At 44.2% G+C, this 27,183-nt stretch overlaps 1 protein-coding gene across 17 annotated transcripts in view; it reads left to right on the top strand.

The window, feature by feature from the left end:
- LOC106596732 (band 4.1-like protein 3) overlaps positions 1–25,157 on the top strand; it is a 99,747-nt gene extending 74,590 nt beyond the window's left edge. For 5 of the 17 annotated variants that reach the window (XM_045714436.1, XM_045714430.1, XM_045714429.1 and 2 more), the window contains 11 exons: positions 129–167; positions 5,216–5,281; positions 6,994–7,200; positions 8,058–8,123; positions 8,302–9,066; positions 10,418–10,498; positions 12,612–12,704; positions 12,839–12,937; positions 15,547–15,630; positions 16,397–16,509; positions 22,961–25,157. In XM_045714436.1, coding sequence (XP_045570392.1) covers positions 129–167; positions 5,216–5,281; positions 6,994–7,200; positions 8,058–8,123; positions 8,302–9,066; positions 10,418–10,498; positions 12,612–12,704; positions 12,839–12,937; positions 15,547–15,630; positions 16,397–16,504 — 1,608 coding nt within the window. In that variant the 3' untranslated portion in view covers positions 16,505–16,509; positions 22,961–25,157. Of the gene's footprint in view, positions 1–128; positions 168–5,215; positions 5,282–6,993; positions 7,201–8,057; positions 8,124–8,301; positions 9,067–10,064; positions 10,381–10,417; positions 10,499–12,611; positions 12,781–12,838; positions 12,938–15,546; positions 15,631–16,396; positions 16,510–22,960 lie in introns of those variants that run through there. The other 12 variants (XM_045714434.1, XM_045714445.1, XM_045714443.1 and 9 more) reach the window with 9 other exon arrangements.
- Positions 25,158–27,183: the final 2,026 nt, after the last annotated feature.

Below are 27,183 nucleotides of genomic sequence, written 5' to 3'. Positions count from 1 at the left end.
CCCTCCCTCCATCCCTCACCTCCATCCATCCCTCCCTCCATCCCTCACCTCCATCCCTCCCTCCCTCCCTCACCTCCCTCCATCGCTCTGTTTCCTCCTTTTTCCTCCTTCTTTCTCTGCGCTATCAGTCGGAGCCGGAAGATGATCATTCTGAGATGAGGACACAGGTACTCTGGGTTTACCGTCAAGGCCCCGGTTTCCCCGGTTTCCCAAAACCATCTTATAAAGGCCAAGTTCATTGTTAGAACATCGTTAAGTCTACGAGCTGTTTCCCAAAACCATCGTTACTAAAGTTGCTCTTGAAAAACACTCGTAATCGAACCTCTTCCTCAGAACTCTAGAACAGCGGAGAGCGTCATAAGATGCTTTTTTCGCCCTCAAGCGCGACCCTATGAGGGCGTAGTGCTTGGCCTTAAACAAACTCTTTATCTGAGCAATTATAATAGTGTCAAATCATTTGAATTCCTATTTTTTCATTATTTATTTTGCATACAGTATAGCTGAATGATTTATTTTATACAGTTTATTATTGCTCATCTTTATGAAGGGTGTGGATAATTTGGGAGTCCGTTGTATGCGTCTCTGCTAGCTGTATATTGCCTCGTCTAGCATGCCTTCTGCTTCCACATACAGTAAACGTTGACACAGCGCCTTCAGAAAGTATTCACACGCTTTTGTTGTGTTACAGCCGGAATTTAAAATCAATTAAATGTATAGATTTTTTTTTGTCACTGGCCTTCAAACAAAATACCCCACAATGTCAAAGTAGAATTAGGTTTTTCATAATTTTTACAAATTTTATAAAAAATGTAAAGCTGAAATGTCTTGAGTCAGTAAGTGCTCACCAGAAAGTAGCTTAACAAGTCACATAATAAGTTATATGGACTCACTCTGTGTGCAGTAATAATGTTTAACATGATGTTTTTTAATGACTCTATACGCCACACACATGATTATCTGTAAAGTCCCTCAGTCGAGCAGTGAATTTCAAACAGTGATTCAACCACAAAAACCAGGGAGGTTTTCCAACAGTTTGCAAAAGAAGGGCACCTATTGGTAGATGGGTAAAAACTAAACTGTCCCATAGTGGCAGAGCGTGCTCACCAACCTGGACGTGCTCACCCCCCTGGATCTGCTCACCAACCTGGACGTGCTCACCCCCTGGACGTGCTCACCAACCTGGACGTGCTCACCCCCCTGGATCTGCTCACCAACCTGGATTTGCTCACCAACCTGGATCTGCTCACCAACCTGGACGTGCTCACCCCCTGGACGTGCTCACCAACCTGGACGTGCTCACCCCCCTGGATCTGCTCACCAACCTGGACGTGCTCACCAACCTGGACGTGCTCGCCAACCTGGACCTGCTCGCCAACCTGGACCTGCTCGCCAACCTGGACCTGCTCGCCAACCTGGACGTGCTCGCCAACCTGGACGTGCCCACCCACCTGGACGTGCTCACCCACCTGGACGTTGTGTGCTGAAGGGTGTATTTGTTCTCATAAGTGTTCTAATCACAAACGGCTAAGCTGGGTTCGGGGTCGAGATCATGCCCCCAGGTCATGCGGTTATATCATTTCTCCGAAAGATCCTCACGATCTAGTTTGTCTTGGCTTGGAACTCCTCTCAGGCGGCCCTCGACTCGAACCGGTCCACGTCCGCATTGCCACGTACTGCATATAAAACTCTCTGGAAAGACGTGTAGCATTCTTGAGAAAGCTTGGAATTACCTATGGCTTCTTTCCTTTCCCGGATGCAGTTACCTCGGCTGGGACCGATGTCCAGGAAGCAGAGATTGATTGGGTGGTCTTGTCTGCCTGTACACTCTGGTACCCCACGTTCCACAGTGTCCAGGGTGAGTGTGACAAGTTGGCTCACTATCCACAAGGGGGCAACCCTTCCCAATAGGTGGCTCATTAATGGGATTCATTGCTGATTCCTGCCTGTAGCTCACTAGGTGTCTAGTGATACAGGTTATGGGCTCAATAGGTGATTGGTGGTTGGTAGTGGAGTCAGCCTAGTGGATAGAGCGTTGGATCAGTAACTTAGAAGGTTGCAAGATCGAATCCCCGAGCTGACAAGGTAAAAATCAGTCGTTTTGCCCCTGAACGATGTCCACTGTTCCTAGGTCGTCATTGAAAATAAGAATTTGTTGTTAACTGACTTGCCTAGTTAAATAAAGGTAACAAACAACAGGGTTGGACACAACCATGCTATTATCCCACACACAGTCTCTGTGGTTCAGATGAACTCCCAAATGAGCTGTGTTCTCCAGCTCAACGCTTTTCATTCCTGGGAATTCGATTCGATTACGAATCGCCGCTTTTTTACACCAGGAAGAGTCAGTTCTTTCAGAGTTGTCTGTCCCATTCCCAGCTAGGTAATAAGGGGTTTTGTCGCCAGTACCTATGACTGGTCGGTAGGGCAACCTCCATGATAAATATTTTTCCCTGGGTCTATTTTTAATGTGTCTGGTCCAGCGCCCGGTGCCATCCGGCCAATCGGGGTACGTCACTGATCCCCGGAGCCCGTGTACCCAGAGTGGGCTGGGCTTTAGGCAAACCTTGGCACCTAAACAGTTTTTTTTCTACCGAGTTTCACAGTGGTCACCAGTGTTTAAAAGGGATGTCTCCCATATGTGAGTTCGATGAAAAGTGGAAATGGAAGAAGAACCAATCTCACAGGAGTCTCGCTGTCTGCTCCGCCGACCAATTGCAAGCATGCGCAGTGACGTCAGCATACAGGCTACAATTTGTTGTGCGCCCCCACCCCCCCATAATGCTTCTGCAGCGTCATCACGTTGATTGTTTCCGAGACCTCAGTGCCTGTTTTGATTGGAGGAAAATATCATCCCATCTCCAGAAGCAGGCAATCCGAGTGGTTCCTATGTCGAATATTCGGGACTGCTGGTACATGCGGTAGTCCTGGTTACGACAAGGAAACGTGTCTTTTGTGTCCTATTCTAGACCTACGTGCCCTCAGCAAGCACCTCAGAGTCTACACAATAGCTGCCTGGCTATTACAGCGATTGGCTGGTGGTGGCGGAGTCGAGGGAAGCAAGCGGTGTTACACATATCCATGCTACTGTCCTGTATTCAGTCTCTAGGCTTCATAAGAAACCAGAAAAATAGCTCTCTGACTCCGTCTCAGCACATTCCATTTCTGGGTCTCGAGCCAAGACTCACTCGCGTATCTTTTCAGTCCACACGTAGGGCGTCCGGCTCCCAGCTCTGCTTAGCCACATTTCGACTGGTGCGTTTTCACCAGTGTCAATTCCTACTGGGGATGATGGCTTCTGTGATGGAAGTCGTTCCTGAAAACAACTCGATTCGAGGAGGAGGAGGGGGGGGTATGGACGCTGGAGTACACTGCATGTCAATTACCCGGAGTATCTGGCACTCGGGCGCCCCCCTGTTTATGTCAGACTGGCTTGTGTTGGTCAGTATGTTAGTGGTGGCGTGCATCAACAGATGGGGGAGAGACTGTCTCCCTGCTAACCTTGGCTTTCTCCCTATCAGAGGCTTGAATACTTATCAATATATGTTAGTGTTTTATTTTTTTATTTTACAAATTCCCCCCCCACCAAAAAATTACACTTTGACATTTGTGTATTTTCTGTAGAATGTTGACAAAAAAAATTTGACAAATCAATTTGAATCCCACTTTGTAACACAACATCATGTGGAATAAGTCCAGGGGTATGAATACTTTCTGAAGGCCCTGTATATACAGTATAACGCCTGTCACGTTCATGTTTCTGTTGGGGGCCATTTTGTTTGACCTTGTTGGCTGATATGTTCCATTACAACTCGGTGAGATGATTCTAACCATTTATTTTATTGACCACAGCCTTCCACAACAAAACTCCTTACATCTCTCTACTGTAGTACTCTAGCATAACCCTCCAGATATCTGCATATCTGCATAACTCTCCAGATATCTGCATAACTCTCCAGATATCTGCATAACTCTCCAGATATCTGCATAACTCTCCAGATATCTGCATAACCCTCCAGATATCTGCATAACCCTCCAGATATCTATCTACATAACCCTCCAGATATTCATTTTTCTAGCGTTGCACGGTTCACTGAAAATTCTTTACTCCACACTATATATATAACATGAAACAATTATTTGGGTACTAGAATTGTTTTACTTTCGGATTCTTCAAATGTCTCACGTTTGGAAATGAACTAAAAGGTATTGACCTTTTTTATTTAGAAAATGTGTATTTTTTTTTATTTTTTTTTGTCCAAGTATATCATGACATGGGAAAAATAAATACGTTAGTGATTTCCCAGCGACTTTCTGAAGAAGCAACGACACCCTGTCTGCTGTTTGTCCGGTGCTCGAAAGAGGCTTTATTACAGACCGATCGATCGAGTCATTCATTCTATCCATCTGTTACATTTATTATTATTTACAGAGTTATTCTGTTGAGCAAGGGGTTGATTTTTAGTCTTCTAGGGCAACGTAAACTATCAGAAGATTAAATTACATGTTTCTAATTATGGACAAGTTGAACTAATAAAATGTGGAAAATTATATGCAGAAACATATCTAAATCAGGCCCCCCCCAGTCAAAAAATTGTTCTGCTGTCTTTGACTATAGCCTACAGCGCATTTTCAATATTTACGGGTCGGGTACAGGCCTCACATTTTCACTTGATCACATATAGTCGGGCGGATTGGTAATTGGGATGGGTTATTAGCAATTACGGCCGGGTGCGGATGAACTACCGTTTTGTGTAGTCGTTAACGATGCTAATGATAACGCCTTCTGGTATATTTTGGGTATTGCCAAAATTCGAAACGTTAACTACAAAGTTAGCCTATGCTTACCTGGCAGAATCATGATTATTTGTATCAATCCCAGTGGCCAATTCTTTTGCAAACTCCTTCACATGTGCTACAGAAACACAGCTAACCTAACAACAATGCAATGTGCAGGCACACTTGAATTAAAGGGTAACACCGTTCAAAAATCTAAATTTGTTCGATTTTCCCCCCCCAGACCTCAAAATTGATCCCATGATGTGAGTTAATCATTGCTGTGGATTTGGATCATCCACTTATGTTGTTTTATCTATTTATTAAAACCTGTGGTATCGTTTTGGCATTGAGTATCGAGATACTAAACCTAGTATCGAAGTCAAAATGGCCGCATCGTGAGAACACTACATTCTTATGCTCTCTCCTCTTGTCTTTCCAGTATAGTTTCATAAGGCGAATTAAAGGAGAAAACGTTTTTATCAAGCATAGTAATCTCATGTTAGAGGTTGGTGAAAAACAGAATGCATGATGTGCATTACGCATGCAGTTCCGTTAGTGTGAAGAACCCCTTAACTGCTGACTGCGGAAAACAAAATAATGTTCAATACATATACTACTACTGGTACGTTTGGACGCGTCCTATCTTACCGACTAAACTGCCAGGAATGGTCTTTGAAGTGTTGATACTCACCTTATCGACTTGGTACAGCTGTAGTGAATTGCCTAAAACCCTAAACCTTATGCTTCTTATCATTGTGTGAAATACTCAAACTCTGTGTAGCGATAGATAGGACTGAATGGAGAATCCTCTAACCCTAAACCCTAAAACCCTAAACCCTAAACCCTAAAACCCTAAAACCCTAAACCCTAAAAACCCTAGCAAGAAGTAGGAGTGTTGTTCTGAAGCCATGCTGCAATGCATCCTCATTAGTCATCCTGGAGTGCGTCCCAATTTGGCACCCTATTCCCTATATAGTGCACTACTTTAGACCAGATTCCTATGGAGCCTGGTTAAAAGTAGTGCACTATAAAGGGAATTAGGGTGCCGTTTGGGACGCAAAACATACTCTTGTTACTTTGGTTTATCCCATTCTGGTCTAGTCATGCCGCCAGGGTCATTTATCAGTTCCTCACTACTGCCTGGGGCTTAGCCTTAGAGAGAATCATCCTCACAGCCCTGGGATACTACTGTCTGGGGCTTAGCCTTAGAGAGAATCATCCTCACAGCCCTGGGATACTACTGCCTGGGGCTTAGCCTTAGAGAGAATCATCCTCACAGCCCTGGGATACTACTGCCTGGGGCTTAGCCTTAGAGAGAATCATCCTCACAGCCCTGGGATACTACTGCCTGGGGCTTAGCCTTAGAGACAATCATCCTCACAGCCCTGGGATACTACTGCCTGGGGCTTAGCCTTAGAGAGAATCATCCTCACAGCCCTGGGATACTACTGCCTGGGGCTTAGCCTTAGAGACAATCATCCTCACAGCCCTGGGATACTACTGCCTGGGGCTTAGCCTTAGAGAGAATCATCCTCACAGCCCTGGGATACTACTGTCTGGGGCTTAGCCTTAGAGAGAATCATCCTCACAGCCCTGGGATACTACTGCCTGGGGCTTAGCCTTAGAGAGAATCATCCTCACAGCCCTGGGATACTACTGCCTGGGGCTTAGCCTTAGAGAGAATCATCCTCACAGCCCTGGGATACTACTGCCTGGGGCTTAGCCTTAGAGAGAATCATCCTCACAGCCCTGGGATACTACTGCCTGGGGCTTAGCCTTAGAGAGAATCATCCTCACAGCCCTGGGATACTACTGCCTGGGGCTTAGCCTTAGAGAGAATCATCCTCACAGCCCTGGGATACTACTGCCTGGGGCTTAGCCTTAGAGAGAATCATCCTCACAGCCCTGGGATACTACTGCCTGGGGCTTAGCCTTAGAGAGAATCATCCTCACAGCCCTGGGATACTACTGCCTGGGGCTTAGCCTTAGAGAGAATCATCCTCACAGCCCTGGGATACTACTGCCTGGGGCTTAGCCTTAGAGACAATCAAAGCTACCATATGAAATACAAAACACCACGCATGGCTTGTCTCCCGACCCTCGTATTGCCTGCCTAGTCGCCTACCTTACTTCCTGCTTAGCCTGCTTGTATCCTGCATGGTGATTGGTCGATCAGCACCTCACGTCCTTCTATCCTGCTCCTGATTGGTGGTTCAGAACACAGAGGCGTCGGAGGAGCTGGTGAAACATCAGAGAGACATCAGTGAACTGAAGCGCTCCTTCCTGGAGACGGCAGGCGACCCTGAATCCCTGGGACTGACCGAGTGGGAGAAGAGACTGTCCTCGTCTCCTCCGGCTCATTCCCACAGCGAGGGAGTGGAGGAGGCACCCATGATAGAGCCACTTAACACCCCACAGGACTCAGTAAGAACCAGGAACTTAAGGGCCTACTAGAAATACATGCTAGCTAACTGCATGGATACACTGCATGGGTACACTGGCTGTGACAGAGACACTGAAGGGGGGGGGGTCTTAGGTGAGCGAAGAGACTGTCGACTGCTCTAGCCACATCAGTGTGTAAGATCCAGGGTGGACGAGCGAACTGCATGGATGGGGGTACAAGGTTTTTCTTTTTCACATGGTCAGGGAAGACTCTATGCATGGGGACACTGTCTTATGCGCTAGAGAAGAACCTGGACACTATGTAATATAGAACTGTAGGAGACAGAGGAAGTTCCTGCTGTAATATATAATATAGAACTGTGTTTTCTCTGTAGGAGACAGAGGAAGTTCCTGCTGTAATATATAATATAGAACTGTGTTTTCTCTGTAGGAGACAGAGGAAGTTCCTGCTGTAATATATAATATAGAACTGTGTTTTCTCTGTAGGAGACAGAGGAAGTTCCTGCTGTAATATATAATATAGAACTGTGTTTTCTCTGTAGGAGACAGAGGAAGTTCCTACTGTAATATATAATATAGAACTGTGTTTTCTCTGTAGGAGACAGAGGAAGTTCCTGCTGTAATATATAATATAGAACTGTGTTTTCTCTGTAGGAGACAGAGGAAGTTCCTGCTGTAATATATAATATAGAACTGTGTTTTCTCTGTAGGAGACAGAGGAAGTTCCTGCTGTAATATATAATATAGAACTGTGTTTTCTCTGTAGGAGACAGAGGAAGTTCCTGCTGTAATATATAATATAGAACTGTGTTTTCTCTGTAGGAGACAGAGGAAGTTCCTGCTGTAATATATAATATAGAACTGTGTTTTCTCTGTAGGAGACAGAGGAAGTTCCTGCTGCTGAGGAAGAAATGAAGCAGGAGGTACAAGCCAATGGCATTGAGGCAAGACATCCATTGTGTGTGTGTGCGTCTGTGTGTATCTCTCTGTGTGTCTGTCTGGTCACTGTAAGCCTAAGTCTCTCCTTAGTGTGTCTGTCTGTATGTGTCGGTGTGTCTGTGTCTTCATCTGTGTATCTCTGTGTGTCTGTGTGGTCACTGTAAGCAAAGTGTCTTCCTGTAGGCTGCAGGCATGGTGAACTCTAGTGATGCGGGGACAGCAGGAGCACAAGGGTGTGGTCTGATGACTGTAACTGATACCTTAGAAGCCGTCACCAGTGACTGGACGGACAGAGAGACGGATGGACTGAAGGAAGACGGAGAGGAAGAGAAGTTCCTAGTATCTCCGGAGCTGAAGATAAGTCCAGGGACAGTCAGACAGGAAGTCTCTACGGCCATCTTGGACAAGAGAGGAACACTCATCATCCTGAGGGAGATGGAGTCTGAAGACAAAATGGACGCCAGCGGAGACCTTACCAAGACCAACCAGGAGAAAGGAGGGGGGACTTCAGCAAGCATTAAGGAGGGTGAAGATGACGAGCTAGAAGGAGATCCTCTCACCAGATCTAAGGAGAAATATTCCATAATCAACACGAATGAAGATGAGACCAGTGGTGAGGTAGATGCTGAGGCCATGTCTAAGGAGACTAGCAACAAGAGAGAGAGATCTCTCAACTTAAGCCAGACTGAGACTGATGAAGAAATGAGTGGCGTTAACTCACTCCAGAAGACTGAGGCTCCAAGTCCCTCTGAGGTCTTGACCAAGACAGTTGAAAGGTCAGAGTTCACCACCGTGTCACACGAGAAGGTGACGGAGCTGATTACCCAGGATGCACCGCCAAAGAGAGAGGAATCGTGTGGCCTGGATGAAGCTGTGAGCGACCTATCACAGTGGACCTTCTCCGACGGTCAATTTGCCACCAAACCATCACCTGGATCTCTAGCCGTGGTACTGTATATAAAACAATACAAGCTGCATGTGAGGCTTCCTCCTACACATGTCCTACTGTACCTATCTGCTGCCCTCCACCCCTCCAGCAGTGCTCCGACCAGTATCACTGAGACGTACAGTAACGCTCTGTCCTGCATGGCTACACTACCAAACAAACTGTCTGTATATCCACTTTTATCTGCCCACTTCAGGCACAGGCTTTTTGTTGCTCTCAAAGCTTTGCTTCATTTTGACATATGGCTCCAAAGCTTACTGTATCTTGCAGCTCCCAGCTCCTCAGGTGGGCAGCTCCTCAGGTGGGCAGCTACCAGCCCCTCAGGTGGGCAGCTCCTCAGGTGGGCAGCTCCCAGCTCCTCAGGTGGGCAGCTCCCAGCCCCTCAGGTGGGCAGCTACCAGCCCCTCAGGTGGGCAGCTTCTCAGGTGGGCAGCTACCAGCTCCTCAGGTGGGCCGCTCCTCAGGTGGGAAGCTACCAGCTTCTCAGGTGGGCAGCTACCAGCCCCTCAGGTGGGCAGCTACCAGCCCCTCAGGTGGGCAGCTTCTCAGGTGGGCAGCTACCAGCTCCTCAGGTGGGCAGCTCCTCAGGTGGGCAGCTACCAGCTCCTCAGGTGGGCAGCTACCAGCTCCTCAGGTGGGCAGCTACCAGCTCCTCAGGTGGGCAGCTACCAGCTCCTCAGGTGGGCAGCTCCCAGCTCCTCAGGTGGGCAGCTCCTCAGGTGGGCAGCTAAAAGGCTTTTGTTATGACTGTTTTGCTGCTCAGCACCATTTGTATTTCCTCCAGCTGTGTCATTGGTCATTGGCAGTGACATCATTACTTAGTATCCTGACATTCTCTGCAGCTTCTCTCACTTTGCCACCAGAAACATTGTATGGGTCTATGTTCTATTAGACCCTTTCTTCCCACCCCTTCCTATCTGCAACGTTCAGTAATGTTGCATCATCCTGTTAGATTTGACTCTCCTTCTCTCTCCTTCTCTCTCCCCTGCCTGGCCGTCAGTCTTCACTGGGATGGGTCCCCTCCTCTGTAACCAAGGTGACCACTGTTCTGGTCGTCGTGGAAGCGTCAGTCACAGAAGTCGTGTCGGATTTATAAACAACATTATTCCTGTCCATTTTAAATTCACTGGAGGCACTGTTAAATGTGTAAAATGTTACAAAACTGGAATATGACATATGTTGTACTGTAACTCACTTCCCCTCTGTTAACTTGTCTGTCAATAGACTACCTTTTGTTGTGTCTGTCGCTCTGTAAATGTTTGTTGTAAGCCTGTATTTTTTTTTTACTGTAAGGTCAGCTACTGTGATTCTACCAGAGGTCAATTAATATGACTTCACTCTTGTCCCCGACAGAGCCCGGCTGAGGAAGAGGAGGAAGAGGAGACAGGAGGGAGCCAGGGGGCTGCTGAGACAGCACAGTCTACAGGACTTACGGTGAGCCTCTGCCCAACTGATTCTGCAGAACCACAACTAGAGTCGGTAGTCACTGAAGGAACACAGGCTGCAGGTTTGCACCCAGAACCACTCAGTGTAGACGCTGGTCTAGAACCAGTAATGAACTGCCCGAGACCCAGCCAGAACCTGAACTGACTGTAGAGGTACTACCAGAACCAGCTGTCATTACATATGCAGTACCAGAACCAGCTGTCATTACATATGCAGTACCAGAACTGACTGTAGAGGTACTGACAAGAAAGATGTGGATGAAGGAAGTTAAAGAAGACAAGGACATGTCCACTTCACAGAGTCTAGAAGACAAGGACATGTCCACTTCACAGAGTCTAGAAGACAAGGACATGTCCACTTCACAGAGTCTAGAAGACAATGAGCTGGTGGAAGACGAGAGAGCCTTCTCACACCCACACCTCCAGCCTGGCCCCTCCAAGAGAGAACCTTTAGCCAGCCCCGGTGTCCTCTGCCTGGGACTCTAACCTCACCACCGTCTCCTCCCTGGACCCTCACTCTCTCCCACTAATAATCAAGGAGACTGAACAGATCAGGGAACCTAATTAACAGCACACTTGATGGAACTTTTGAGATTTGCATTTTTCCGTTTCCATAGGGCCGTTTCCATAGGGCCGTTTCCATAGGGCCGTTTCCATAGGGCCGTTTCCATAGGGCCGTTTCCATAGGGCCGTTTCCATAGGGCCGTTTTCCATAGGGCCGTTTTCCATAGGGCCGTTTTCCATAGGGCCGTTTCCATAGGGCCGTTTCCATAGGGCCGTTTCCATAGGGCCGTTTTCCATAGGGCCGTTTTCCATAGGGCCGTTTCCATAGGGCCGTTTCCATAGGGCCGTTTCCATAGGGACATATCTATAGGGACGTTTCCATGTGGCCGTTTCCATGTGGCCGTTTCCATAGGGACGTTTCCATAGGGACATATCTATAGGGACGTTTCCATGGGGACGTTTTCCATAGGGCCGTTTCCATAGGGATGTTCCCATAGGGACATATCTATAGGGCCGTTTCCATGTGGCCGTTTCCATGTGGCCGTTTCCATGTGGCCATTTCCATGTGGCCGTTTCCATGTGGCCGTTTCCATGTGGCCGTTTCCATAGGGACATATCTATAGGGCCGTTTCCATAGGGCCGTTTCCATAGGGCCGTTTCCATAGGGCCGTTTCCATAGGGCCGTTTCCATAGGGACGTTTCCATAGGGACATATCCATAGGGCCGTTTCCATGTGGCCGTTTCCATGTGGCCGTTTCCATGTGGCCGTTTCCATAGGGACATATCTATAGGGCCGTTTCCATAGGGCCGTTTCCATAGGGCCGTTTCCATAGGGACGTTTCCATAGGGACATATCTATAGGGCCGTTTCCATGTGGCCGTTTCCATGTGGCCGTTTCCATGTGGCCGTTTCCATAGGGACATATCTATAGGGCCGTTTCCATAGGGCCGTTTCCATAGGGACATATCTATAGGGCCGTTTCCATAGGGCCGTTTCCATAGGGACATATCTATAGGGCCGTTTCCATGTGGCCGTTTCCATAGGGACATATCCATAGGGACGTTTCCATAGGGCCGTTTCCATAGGGCCGTTTCCATAGGGACATATCTATAGGGCCGTTTCCATGTGGCCGTTTCCATAGGGACATATCTATAGGGACGTTTCCATAGGGCCGTTTCCATAGGGCCGTTTCCATAGGGACATATCTATAGGGCCGTTTCCATGTGGCCGTTTCCATAGGGACATATCTATAGGGACGTTTGATAGGTTTGTTTCCTCTGGCTCGGGGGTATTATGGGTTTACTGGTTTAGCTCATGTTGTCTGTTCAGGTTCTCCATTCCAGCATGTGTTTGTGTTTGTTTCTTTTGATGGGGGGTTTACTTAAACTGTTATCAGAAAAATCCTGTTGTCATTATTGTTCAGTTAGCAAAACGCACACACACACACAACACACACACACACAAGTTCCTAAATGGCAGATGGAACTGTAATTTATTGATACTATTTAGAAGAGCCATTAATGTTGAGGGTTCTGCCGTCCTGTCTTCCTCCGTCGTTCCTTCTCATGTCTTCTCCCTCTGTTCCCGGTCTCTCCCAGAAACCCGAGGCTGTGCCAGCAGAGGAGTCGACCACCAAGGAGGTACCTGTAGTCCACACCGAGACTAAAACCATCACGTACGAGTCTTCAGAGGTGCGTTCATTAGGGCAGCGACGTAAGAGGAAGAAGAGAAAAGGAAAGCAGCAGTGAGAGTTCCTTCCTGGTTCAGGTAGTCCATCCCTTTCCCTTTCCACTCATTTTGAGTTTTGTCACGTGACTTCTGACAGGGTGACTGCGATGGCGACGTGGAACCCGGTGTTCTGATGAGCGCACAGACCATCACCTCGGAAACCACCAGCACCACCACGACCACGCACATCACTAAGGTCAGGGGTCATTTCATCAGCTGACCCTTTTTGACCTCTGGGTCTCTAACCATAACCCATTATAAACTAATTACCACCGTCTCTAACCATAACCCCATTATAAACTAATTACCACTGTCTCTAACCATAACCCATTATAAACTAATTACCACTGTCTCTAACCATAACCCATTATAAACTAATTACCACTGTCTCTAACCATAACCCATTATAAACTAATTACCACTGTCTCTAACCATAACCCATTATAAACTAATTACCACTGTCTCTAACCATAACCCATTATAAACTAATTACCACCGTCTCTAACCATAACCCCATTATAAACTAATTACCACTGTCTCTAACCATAACCCATTATAAACTAATTACCACCGTCTCTAACCATAACCCCATTATAAACTAATTACCACCGTCTCTAACCATAACCCCATTATAAACTAATTACCACCGTCTCTAACCATAACCCCATTATAAACTAATTACCACTGTCTCTAACCATAACCCATTATAAACTAATTACCACTGTCTCTAACCATAACCCATTATAAACTAATTACCACTGTCTCTAACCATAACCCATTATAAACTAATTACCACTGAGTCTCTAACCATAACCCATTATAAACTAATTACAACTGAGTCTCTAACCATAACCCATTATAAACCAATTACCACTGTCTCTAACCATAACCCATTATAAACTAATTACCACTGTCTCTAACCATAACCCATTATAAACTAATTACCACCGTCTCTAACCATAACCCATTATAAACCAATTACCACTGTCTCTAACCATAACCCATTATAAACTAATTACCACTGTCTCTAACCATAACCCATTATAAACTAATTACCACCGTCTCTAACCATAACCCCATTATAAACTAATTACCACTGTCTCTAACCATAACCCATTATAAACTAATTACCACTGTCTCTAACCATAACCCATTATAAACTAATTACCACTGTCTCTAACCATAACCCATTATAAACTAATTACCACTGTCTCTAACCATAACCCATTATAAACCAATTACCACTGTCTCTAACCATAACCCATTATAAACTAATTACCACTGTCTCTAACCATAACCCATTATAAACTAATTACCACTGTCTCTAACCATAACCCATTATAAACTAATTACCACTGACTCTAACCATAACCCATTATAAACCAATTACCACTGTCTCTAACCATAACCCATTATAAACTAATTACCACTGTCTCTAACCATAACCCATTATAAACTAATTACCACTGTCTCTAACCATAACCCCATTATAAACTAATTACCACCGTCTCTAACCATAACCCATTATAAACTAATTACCACTGAGTCTCTAACCATAACCCATTATAAACTAATTACCACTGTCTCTAACCATAACCCATTATAAACTAATTACCACTGAGTCTCTAACCATAACCCATTATAAACTAATTACCACTGTCTCTAACCATAACCCATTATAAACTAATTACCACTGAGTCTCTAACCATAACCCCATTATAAACTAATTACCACTGTCTCTAACCATAACCCATTATAAACTAATTACCACTGTCTCTAACCATAACCCATTATAAACTAATTACCACTGTCTCTAACCATAACCCATTATAAACTAATTACCACTGAGTCTCTAACCATAACCCATTATAAACTAATTACCACTGTCTCTAACCATAACCCATTATAAACTAATTACCACTGTCTCTAACCATAACCCATTATAAACTAATTACCACTGTCTCTAACCATAACCCATTATAAACTAATTACCACTGAGTCTCTAACCATAACCCATTATAAACTAATTACCACTGTCTCTAACCATAACCCATTATAAACTAATTACCACTGAGTCTCTAACCATAACCCCATTATAAACTAATTACCACTGTCTCTAACCATAACCCATTATAAACTAATTACCACTGTCTCTAACCATAACCCATTATAAACTAATTACCACCGTCTCTAACCATAACCCATTATAAACTAATTACCACTGTCTCTAACCATAACCCATTATAAACTAATTACCACTGAGTCTCTAACCATAACCCCATTATAAACTAATTACCACTGTCTCTAACCATAACCCATTATAAACTAATTACCACTGTCTCTAACCATAACCCATTATAAACTAATTACCACCGTCTCTAACCATAACCCATTATAAACTAATTACCACTGTCTCTAACCATAACCCATTATAAACTAATTACCACTGAGTCTCTAACCATAACCCATTATAAACTAATTACCACTGTCTCTAACCATAACCCATTATAAACCAATTACCACTGTCTCTAACCATAACCCATTATAAACTAATTACCACTGTCTCTAACCATAACCCATTATAAACTAATTACCACTGTCTCTAACCATAAACCCATTATAAACTAATTACCACTGAGTCTCTAACCATAACCCATTATAAACTAATTACCACTGTCTCTAACCATAACCCATTATAAACTAATTAAACCAATCAGCTTTTCTTCATAAAGGTCTATCAATCCGTTCTGCTTTTCCTTCTCCTTCGTAACGTTCTATTCCTCTATCAATCCGTTCTGCTGTCAGACGGTGAAAGGAGGAATCTCTGAGACCAGGATAGAGAAGAGGATTGTCATTACAGGAGATTCAGGAGATATCGACCATGATCAGGTCTCTTTCTCTCTTTCTTAATCACTTTGTTTCTTTCTTTAATTTATATTTGTCTTGTCATTGATTATTTTGAACGTGTACACATGAGCATGACAAATGTATCTGGAGAAGATATAAACTTCCCCAATCCTCTCTCACCTATAAAGTAACAGTAATGACTGAATATAGTGGATGTATTTTACTGTGTAATGTTATCTCACTTGAATTGTCTGGTTGATGTAACTAGTGTAGTAGACTACTACTAACCAGTAGGTTACCCTGTAACTAGTAGTTCCTACTAGACACACTCACTGACTCCCACTCCCTCCCGTCCCTCCTCCCGTCCCTCCCTCCCGTCCCTCCTCCCGTCCCTCCCTCCTCCCTCCCGTCCATCTTCCCTCCCATCCCTTCAAACCCTCCTCCCTCCTGTCCCTCTTCCCTCCCTCCCGTCCTTCCTCCTCCCCACCTCCTCCCTCCCATCCTTCCTTCTCCCTCCCGTCCTCCCTCCTGTCCCTCTTCCCTCCCTCCCCTCCCCACCTCCCTTCCCCCTCTCTGTCTCCCTCTCCTGGTATTGGTATGGTATTGCACCCCCAACTCCTCCTCTCCCTCCCACCCCACCTTCCACCCCCCCTCCCCACCTCCTCTCTGTCTCCCTCTCCTGGTATTGGTATGGTATTGCACCTCCAACTCATCCGGTCCCTCCCACCCCACCTCCCTTCCCCCTCCCCACCTCCCTTCCCCCTCTCTGTCTCCCTCTCCTGGTGTTGGTATGGTATTACACCACCAGGCTCTGGCCCAGGCCATAAAGGAGGCCAAAGAGCAGCACCCTGACATGTCAGTGACCAAAGTAGTGGTTCATAAAGAGACAGAGATCACACCTGAGGGAGAGGACTGACCCAGGTAAGGAGACCACCGTATGTGGTCGTGGTATGGTTCGGTTGTGGTCAGCTGGGCTGGGCTTGGAAGCTAGTCCACTCATCTTCCTCCATCTCTCCTCGGCATGCTCCTGCTCCCCCCCCCTATCATCATCATCATCAGCACGTCTCTTACTGGCACTGAGTCCTGCTCCCCCCCCCCCTACTGGCGCTGAGTCCTGCTCCCCCCCCCCCCTACTGGCGCTGAGTCCTGCTCCCCCCTACTGGCGCTGAGTCCTGCTCCCCCCTACTGGCGCTGAGTCCTGCTCCCCCCCCTACTGGCACTGAGTCTTGCTTCTGAAACACTAACAGGCTACTACACATCCTCACAAACCTCCTCGTCCTACATCTCGACATTAACTCTATGTTATCTACTGTCCTTCCAGGACGAGTTTGCCACTTGCAGACAGTGGCAAATACATTGGAATCGCTCAGCTAATGTATGCACCCAGGACATGTATGTAATAGTTTCCCTATCACAAATCTAGTAGTTCTAGCGCTGTAGTTCTAGCGCTGTTGTTCAATCTGTAGTTCTAGCGCTGTAGTTCTAGCGCTGTAGTTCTAGCGCTGTAGTTCTAGCGCTGTTGTTCAATCTGTAGTTCTAGCGCTGTAGTTCTAGCGCTGTTGTTCAATCTGTAGTTCTAGCGCTGTAGTTCTAGCGCTGTAGTTCAATCTGTTGTTCTAGCGCTGTAGTTCTAGCGCTGTAGTTCTAGCGCTGTAGTTCAATCTGTAGTTCTAGCACTGTAGTTCTAGCTGTAGTTCTAGCGCTGTAGTTCTCGCTGTAGTTCTCGCTGTAGTTCTCGCGCTGTAGTTCAATCTGTAGTTCTCGCGCTGTAGTTCAATCTGTTGTTCTAGCGCTGTAGTTCAATCTGTTGTTCTAGCGCTGTGGTTCTAGCGCTGTAGTTCAATCTGTAGTTCTCGCTGTAGTTCTAGCGCTGTAGTTCTAGCGCTGTAGTTCTAGCGCTGTAGTTCTAGCGCTGTAGATCTAGCGCTGTAGTTCTAGCGCTGTAGTTCAATTGAAGTTCTAGCGCTGTAGTTCTAGCTGTAGTTCTAGCGCTGTAGTTCAATTGTAGTTCTCGTGCTGTAGTTCAATCTGTAGTTCTAGTGCTGTAGTTCAATTGTAGTTCTAGCTGTAGTTCTTGCGCTGTAGTTCTAGCACTGTAGTTCAATCTGTAGTTCTAGTGCTGTAGTTCAATTGTAGTTCTAGCGCTGTAGTTCAATTGTAGTTCTCGTGCTGTAGTTCAATCTGTAGTTCTAGTGCTGTAGTTCTAGCGCTGTAGTTCAATTGTAGTTCTAGCACTGTAGTTCAATCTGTAGTTCTAGCGCTGTAGTTCAATCTGTGGTTCTAGCGCTGTGGTTCTAGCGCTGTAGTTCAATTGTAGTTCTCGTGCTGTAGTTCAATCTGTAGTTCTAGTGCTGTAGTTCTAGCGCTGTAGTTCAATCTGTGGTTCTAGCGCTGTGGTTCTAGCGCTGTAGTTCTAGCTGTAGTTCTTGCGCTGTAGTTCCATCTGTAGTTCTAGCGCTGTAGTTCAATTGTAGTTCTAGCGCTGTAGTTCAATTGTAGTTCTCGCGCTGTAGTGCAATCTGTAGTTCTAGCGCTGTAGTTCAATCTGTAGTTCTAGCGCTGTAGTACTAGCGCTGTAGTTCTCGCTCTGTAGTTCTAGCGCTGTAGTTCTCGCTCTGTAGTTCTAGCTCTGTAGTTCTAGCGCTGTAGTTCTAGCTGTAGTTCTAGCGCTGTGGTTCTAGCCCTGTAGTTCTCGCTCTGTAGTTCTAGCGCTGTAGTTCTAGCTGTAGTTCTAGCGCTGTCGTTCTAGCGCTGTAGTTCTAGCTGTAGATCTAGTTCTGTAGTTCTAGCGCTGTAGGTCAATCTGTAGTTCTAGCGCTGTAGTTCTAGCGCTGTAGTTCTAGCGCTGTAGTTCTAGCGCGAGCTGCAAGTCAGGTCTGCTTAGTTAACTCGTCTGTTTCCCTATCACAAATCTAGTAGTTCTAGCGCTGTAGTTCTAGCGCTGTTGTTCAATCTAACCTGGGTACACCAGTTTCCATATGCCTCACAGACTTGCAAATATATCCGTCTGATAGATACATTTAATTAACCTACTAATTAACATCAATCTGAATCAGATCTGTAAAGTCATCCAAACAAAATCATGTGATTGACCAACCTCTTCAAAGCTTCTGAAACGAGGAAGTGTTGTCGCCTTAAAGAGACTGAAACTAGCCTCGATTTCACTACTTCCTGTCATGTGTTTGTAAGACAGAGGCAGGTCCTAATCTGTTCCATCTAGGTCAGAGGAGTGAGTTGTGCTGCTCTGTGCAGTGCTCTCTGGTTGCCACGTCAACATAGCTGCAAGAAACACACGCACAGGGATGGGTTCAAGAGGTTTTCAACAAGTTGAACGCTGCAGATAGAAATGTAGTGAATAGAGCCAGCGTGATGTTCTGTGTAATATGTTTATATCTGAACGTTCCACAGTGTGTAAACTGTTGTTACGGTTCAGTATTCTGGCATGTCTAGTCTAGCTTCTACTGTCAGTTTTGTTTGTTTTTCCTTTGGTGGATTCTGATTGGTTTACATGCATGGTGTTGGTTGCTTGTATGATGGAATAGAAGCTCTATGGTGGTCCCTACTTCCCACTCCTTCATGTTACTCTGTCTCTCCTTCTGGTTTAAGGATTTAACCACAGATTTTATTTTTTAATTTAAACATCTTTGTCATTTTAAAACATTTTCATTGGACATACTGTCAATGTTGTTGACCTCTTTAATTAAACCTTTACACTCGTGGGAATTGGCCTATATATGGATAGGGCCAAATTGAAACGTTTCTAACAGAAGAACAATAAAAGCAGATGTATAACAACGGTAGCAATTGAAAGAGAACAGTTTGGAGATAATGGGGAAATGATTCGACTAAAAAAGGTGAAGACGCAACAGTTCACCTGAACAGACCAGAATCCAAACATCACACTGTTGATTTTATGTGAATGTTACATTTACTGTACTTTTCACAGCATTTATTAATAACGACATCTGAATATACTGTGATACATTCAGTGACATAAGAATATTCCTGGACAATGTGGGGTAGGTGCAACACAAAACAACAAAAATGACTACAAGGGTTTGAGTGAGAGGACTAACTGGTGTCTCCAAGTGGACACATGACTGTCCAAAGTGTTCACAGTTTCTAAGTCATTTCAATGTAGTTTTATGACTCAAAGAAGAGTCTTCAACTATAAGGGGCTTTTTTTTAAACTCTCTTAACTGAGTCGTTGAGGAACTAGAGCAAGCATGCTTGTAGTTGTTTTGTTTGGAACACTACCCAGCATCCTCGTCATCACACAATTACAGTGCCTTGCAAATGTATTCATCCCCCTTTGGCATTTTTCCTATTTTGTTGCATTACAACCTGTAATTTTAAATTTATTTTTATTTGAAATTCATGTAATGGACAAACACAAAATAGGCCAAATTGGTGAAGTGAAATGAAACAAATTATTATTTAAAAAAATAACAACTGAAAAGTGGTGCGTGCATATGTATTCACCCCCTTTGCTATGAAGCCCCTAAATAAGATCTGGTGCAACCAATTACCTTCAGAAGTCACATAATTAGTTAGACTGCACACAGATTGACTTTATTTAAGTGTCACATGATCTCAGTATATATACACCTGTTCTGAAAGGCCCCAGAGTCTGCAACACCACTAAGCAAGGGGCACCACCAAGCAAGCAGCACCATGAAGACCAAGGAGCTTTCCAAACAGGTCAGGGACAAAGTTGTGGAGAAGTACAGATCAGGGTTTTATCATTTTAAAAATATTAGAATCTTTGCAACATACCACGGAGCACGATTAAATCCATTATTAAAAAATGGAAAGAATATGGCACCACAACAAACCTGCCAAGAGAGGGCTGCTCACCAAAACTCACGGACCAGGCAAAGAGGGAATTAATCAGAGAGACAACAAAGAGACCAAAGATAACCCTGAAGGAGCTGCAAAGCTCTCCAGTGGAGATTGGAGTATCTGTCCATAGGACCACTTTTAAGCCGTACACTCCACAGAGCTGGGCTTTACAGAAGAGTGGCCAGAAAAGAAGCCATTGCTTAAAGAAAATATTAAGCAAACACGTTTGGTGTTCGCCAAAAGGCATGTGGGAGACTCCCCAAACATATGGAAGAAGGTTCTCTGGTCAGATGAGACTAAAATTCAGCTTTTTGGCCATCAAGGAAAACGCTATGTATGGCACAAATTCAACACCTATCATCACCCAGAGAACACCATCCCCATTGTGAAGCATGGTGGTGGCAGCATCATGCTGTGGCAATGTTTTTAATCGGCAGGGACTGGGAAACTGGTCAGAATTGAAGGAAGGATATATGGCGCTAAATACAGTAAACTTCTTGGGGGAAACCTGTTTCACTCTTCCAGAGATTTGAGACTGGGACAGAGGTTCACCTTCCAGCAGGACAATGACCTTAAGCATACTGCTAAAGCAACACTCGAGTGGTTTAAGGGAAACATTTAAATGTCTTGAAATGGCCTAGTCAAAGCCCAGACTTCAATCCAATTGAGAATCTGTGGTATGACTTAAAGATTGCTGTAAACCAGCAGAACCCATCCAACTTGGAAGGAGCCGGAGCAGTTTTGCCTTGAAGAATGGGCAAAAATCCCAGTGGCTAGATGTGCCAAGCTTATAGAGACACACCCCAAGAGACTTGCAGCAGTAATTGCTGCAAAAGGTGCCTCTACAAGGTATTGACTTTGGGAGGGTGAATAGTCCGTTTTTTTTGTCTTGTTTCTTGTTTGTTTCACACAAAAAAATTATATTCTGCATCTTCAAAGTGGTGTAAATCAAATGATACAAACCCCCAAAAACTCTATTTTACTTCCTGGTTGTAAGGCAACAAAATAGGAAAAATGCCAAAGGGGGTGAATACTTTCGCAAGCCACTGTACTGTTGTTTACGCAATCCAGAATTTTCTTCACAATAGACAAACAGGCTCATTCTGTTCAGAACAACCAATGGTATGACGCTATGTCATCTGGTAACTGTACGAAAACCATAGTGATCATAAACACGATCATGACATGAGTTTTATGATATGAAAATATGGACTCACGGGTGTTTTTGGCTTTGCTTGTATGACATCCAAAACGCTATTTATTATAATCCTAAACGTCTCATCTTTCAAATGACATTGAGTCCTCTTCATTTCCAGCATTTCCCTCATTTAGACAACGACAAATGTTCAAACGTTGCTCAATTAGCGGGGAGGGATAGGGGGCAATTTTCGTGTGTCGCGTGCGGTGCTCAACTTTAGAGCGGTTGTCAGTCAAAACACATTCGGAGCTGTGAAGCGCAGAGCCAGAGCTCTGACGTCATGTACAGCATATTACTGTACAGCCACGGCATTCCAATGTAGGTGTTTTATCAGTGCCCAAATTCACCATTTTCAACCCATATATATATGTATATATATGGCTACGACTGTAAAGGTTTAAGATTTGGTGATGACCTTTTAACCTACATTACTTTAAGTCCTCTAGGTTTTTCCAGGTGTTATTTCTTCTGAGTTAAACTATAACCCACATGCTACAGCACCGCGTGTGTGTGTGTGCGTCTGCGTGTGTGTGTACAGCTATGTGCTCCTGTGTGCGTGTCTGCTGTGCATGACCAATGATGACTGTCATAACTCCAGGGCCTTGTCCTCAGCTCTGTGAGGTCTCCAGGGCCTTGTCCTCAGCTCTGTGAGGTCTTCATGGCCTTGTCCTCAGCTCTGTGAGGTCTCCAGGGCCTTGTCCTCAGCTCTGTGAGGTCTCCAGGGCCTTGTCCTCAGCTCTGTGAGGTCTTCATGGCCTTGTCCTCAGCTATGTGAGGTCTTCATGGCCTTGTCCTCAGCTCTGTGAGGTCTTCATGGCCTTGTCCTCAGCTCTGTGAGGTCTTCATGGCCTTGTCCTCAGCTATGTGAGGTCTTCATGGCCTTGTCCTCAGCTCTGTGAGGTCTCCAGGGCCTTGTCCTCAGCTCTGTGAGGTCTCCAGGGCCTTGTCCTCAGCTCTGTGAGGTCTTCATGGCCTTGTCCTCAGCTCTGTGAGGTCTTCATGGCCTTGTCCTCAGCTCTGATCGTGCTACTCTCCTTGCTGTTACTCTCTGTTAGTGTGACGCTTCTCAGACAAATATTTAATTTAGTCCTGGATCCAAAAAGGGCTTTCAGAGATACAGAGAATGTTTTAATCCAGGATTAAGACTTATTCTCTGTCCAGGAAACTGGACCTAAAATTATCTGTGGATGCCTTGCATTTCCAATACCTTGCTCTGTGTTATGTTTTCACTGTCATTTACACGAATGACGACATCTGCCTCCGTTAGTGTGCTGTTTCCTATGTTGTTCCAAATGAGTGGAAATTCACTAACCAACGTTCTTTCTCTTTCAGGAGTAAATAAAGCCCAGGACAGTTTAAATCCCCTGGTGGAAGGACTCCTCTCAAAACCCTCCAGCAACCAACTCCCAACGTCACGATGGGTTTCATTACATTACTGTGCCTGCCTGCTGGGCCTCGTTATAACTACGGTAGAGACTACACAGCCAGCCTATTGTTCTACAGACAGTCTGCTCTATAGAAATACAATCTATAGAGCGGGCTTCCCCCGTTCAAGTCAATGATGGCATAATAGATTCTAATTCTATGCTCTGCGCTCTCTATGGTCCCGATCCTAATCTGAGTTCCATGTGCTTAACTTGGCTTTACTGCCTAAATCGTGATGTCAATGGGGAGATTAAAGTCAAAATGAGGTAGTTAAGATTTATGCCTATCGTCAGTCCCATCCGTCATTATCAAAATGTATATTTGCATGAGCAGAATGACGCAATTATTATTATAAAAAAAAATATATATATTATCAAGATTTCCTGTGAGATAATAAACAGGTTATTTTATCACTTGAGCTCTCGCTGAACTCTACAACAGGCAAAACGGTTGATTTCATTCACCGCCTTGCTATCTATTTAAGATTATATTATAAACAGTCATTTTTCTTGCTTTTTTTTTGTTGTTGTTGGTCAGCGTTGTTTAGTGTATTTATGAAATGAAAATCCGTCACTCCGAGAGAGGAGAAGAGAAAAAAAAGTCTTTTTATGTGACATATTAGAGTACACAACAATATTATTATTCTAATAACTTAGTAGAAGGTAGAAGTGACGACCTCAATGCCGCCTCACTCCACTCCCATCGTCTCAGATAGAAATGCATTTAAATCAACTTTTCACAACAAAGTCCTGTACGTTATATGTGTGTGTGTGTGTTGTCCTGGGCAACAGCGACTGCAAACAAAGGCAGATTATATCGTCTATATTCAGCAACAATTATTTTATTCATGTTGTATTGTATTTTGTCTGAACATTTGTCAGTATTCTGTATTCATACATTGCAACATATTTCAAATAGCCTGTATCCCAGATCGGTTTTCGACCTCGTGCCAACTCTTTATCACCCGTTGAGCGACATGGAGATGGCATGATGGCACTATCCGACTGGCACCCAGGCTATATTTGAGACGGTTGATAGTCTGTTTTAAAAACGCTGTCTAGATGGGGGTTTACAGAGTTGTACCCAGGCTATGTTTGAGACAATCGACAGTCTGTTTTAAAAACACTGTCTAGATGGGGGTTTACAGAGTTGTACCCAGGCTATGTTTGAGACAATGGACAGTCTGTTTTAAAAACACTGTCTCGATGGGGGGGGTTTACGGACTTGTATTGTTGTGATCTATCTGCAAACGGACACAAATGGTATACATTCTCCTCTGTATTAATTAATGGCTGGACTACAGTCCCCACAATGCTGTGTGTGACTGACTGAAAGGCCCAGGACTCAAACTAACAGGACTGCTCTGTCCAGATGAACATATTTTGGTCTGAAATAGCACCCTATCCCCTATATAGTGCACCACTTTTGACCAGAGCCATATGGGATGCACTATAAAGGGGATATGGTGCTATTTGTGAAGTATTTGATCTGATCTATCAGTCAATCAGGTGAATGTCTCAGCAGCCATAATAGCTCTGTTCTACCAGTATCATTGGTGTAAAGTTGCTCCTAACTGATCTTAGATCAGTTTTGCATTTTCCCTACTAATGGCTAAGGTTGGGATTGGGGGAGGAGATATAATTTTGAATTGAACCTTTATTGTACTAGGCAAGTCAATTAAGAAAAAAAATTCTTATTTACAATGACGGCCTACCCCAGCCAAACCTTCCTCAAACCCGGACGACGCTGGGACTCCCGATCACGGCCGGTTGTGATACAGACCCGGGATCAAACCCGGGTCTGTAGTGACGCCTCCCAACACTGCGATGCAGTGCCTTAGACCACTGCGCCACTCGGTCCCCAAAAGCTGATCTAAGCTGATCCTAGGTCTGTACCTAAGGTTAACTTCACCCCAGAGCCAGTATCATCAATATATAACTATATATATAGTATATATGATATATATAAGATCCTATATATATATATATATACTACAACCAATCATGATGTTCCAGCACCAACAGAACGTGAAATTATACAAAGTGGCAAATGCATATTATTGTGATTTTCTTTTTGAATAAAATATTGATTATATTATTCTGAAGCTTGTCTCTGTCTTTTAGTGGATGTAATGAACTACTTACCTCTTGTAAAATATGTTGATCATATATGCTTCTGGAAAAACAATATAATTTCAGTACATTCTCATTTTACTATCCAATATTGTAGGCTAATAACATATAATGCAGAAATGGCCCTCAGACACTGAGCATTGTCCAATGTTTGCCACGTGCTGGATTGATTTAAAATGCTTATTCAGAAAAATGTTTTTTATCAAATTGTATTTGTCACATGCTTCATTAACAACAGGTGTAGACTAACAGTGAAATGCTTACCTTCCCAACAATGGATATATACAAAAACAAAATGTGGGGAAAAGTCCAGGGCTCTGAATACTTCCTGAATCCACTGTACATGTGGTACCCATGTGCAAGGGTATGAGGTAACAAGGAGGGTATGAGGTAATTGAGGTATGAAGTAACTAGGCAACAGGATAGATAGTAAACAGTAGCAGCAGTGTATGTGATGAGTCAAAAGAGTTAGCGCAAAAATGGGTCAATGAGGAGAGTCCAGTTAAAACAGTTACAGAGTTTAATGGCTGTGATATGAGAACACTGAGGATGGATCAACAACATTGTAGTTACTCCACAATACTCATCTAAATGACAGAGTGAAAAGAAGGAAGCCTGTACAGAATAAAACATATTCCTAAACATGCATCCTGTTTGCAACAAGGCACTTAAGTAAATACTGCAAAAAAAAATGTGTCAAAAAAAAATGTGGCAATGAAATGTCAATACTGAGTACCACTCTTACATTTTTTTTAAGCGTTGTGGTGGCTGCATCATGTTATGGGTATGCTTGTCATCATGAAGGACTAGGGAGTTTATATATATATATATATATATATATATATATATATATATATATATATATATATATATATAGGAATACAACTATACTGAACAAAAATATAAACGCAACAATTTTGCTGAGGTTACAGTTCATATAAGGAAAGCAGTCAATGTCAATAAATTCATTAGGTCCTAATCTATGGATTTAACATGACTGGACAGGGGTGCAGCCATGGGTGGGTGCACCCCTCACTGGGGAGCCAGGCCCAACCAATCAGAATTAGTTTTTCCCCACAAAGGGGCTTTATTACAGACAAAAATACTCGTCAGCAACCGCTGATGTTCCTGCTGGTGAAGAAGCCAGACATTTTTTACTTTACATTTGCAAAAAATTAAAAATTCTAAAAACATGTTTTCACTTTGTCTTTATGGGGTATTGTGTGTAGATGTGTGTAGATGGGTGAGGAAAAAATAAATATTTTATCTATTTTGAATTCCGACTGTAACACAACAACATGTGGAATAAGTTAAGGCACTGTGTTTGATTAACTATTTACTATTGAATAATTTTTTCTTATTTTTTTTAAGGGGTACCTAGGGGGGTACCTAGTCAGTTGTACAACTGAATGCATTCAACCAAAATCTGTCTTCCGCATTTAACCCAACCCCTCTGAGTCAGAGAGGTGGGGGGGAGGGGGCTACCTTTAACGGCGTCCACGTCATTGGCGTCCGGGGAGTAGTTGTTGCTGGGGGTTAGCTGCCAAGCTGAAGGGCAGAACGGCTGATTTTTCTACCTTGCCGGCTCGGGGATTCGGTTACTGGCCCAACACTCTTAACTACTTTTATTTATTTTTATTTCACCTTTTATTTATTAACCAGTTAGGCCAGTTGAGAACAAGTTCTCATTTACAACTGTGACCTGGTCAAGATAAAGCAAAGCAGTGCGACACAAACAACAACACACAGAGTTACACATGGAATAAACAAACGTACATAAACAAACCACTAGGCTAGTGCCTGCTGTACCAGGCTGTTCCAGATTTAGAGAACAGGGGGTCAAACGCAGATAATCCGGGTAGCTATTTGGTAAACTATTTAGCAGTCTTATGGCATGGGGGGTAGAAGTTGTTCAGGGTCCTGTTGGTCCCAGACTTGCTGTGCGGTAGCAGAGCGAACAGTCTATGACTTGGGTGACAATTTTTTGGGGGCTTTCTT

This window comes from Salmo salar, chromosome ssa03, assembly GCF_905237065.1.
Source record: "Salmo salar chromosome ssa03, Ssal_v3.1, whole genome shotgun sequence".
In the NCBI taxonomy this organism is placed as follows: domain Eukaryota; kingdom Metazoa; phylum Chordata; class Actinopteri; order Salmoniformes; family Salmonidae; genus Salmo; species Salmo salar.
The sequence above is the reverse complement of the archived record's forward strand: the minus strand, read 5'-3'. Positions and strand labels throughout refer to the sequence as shown.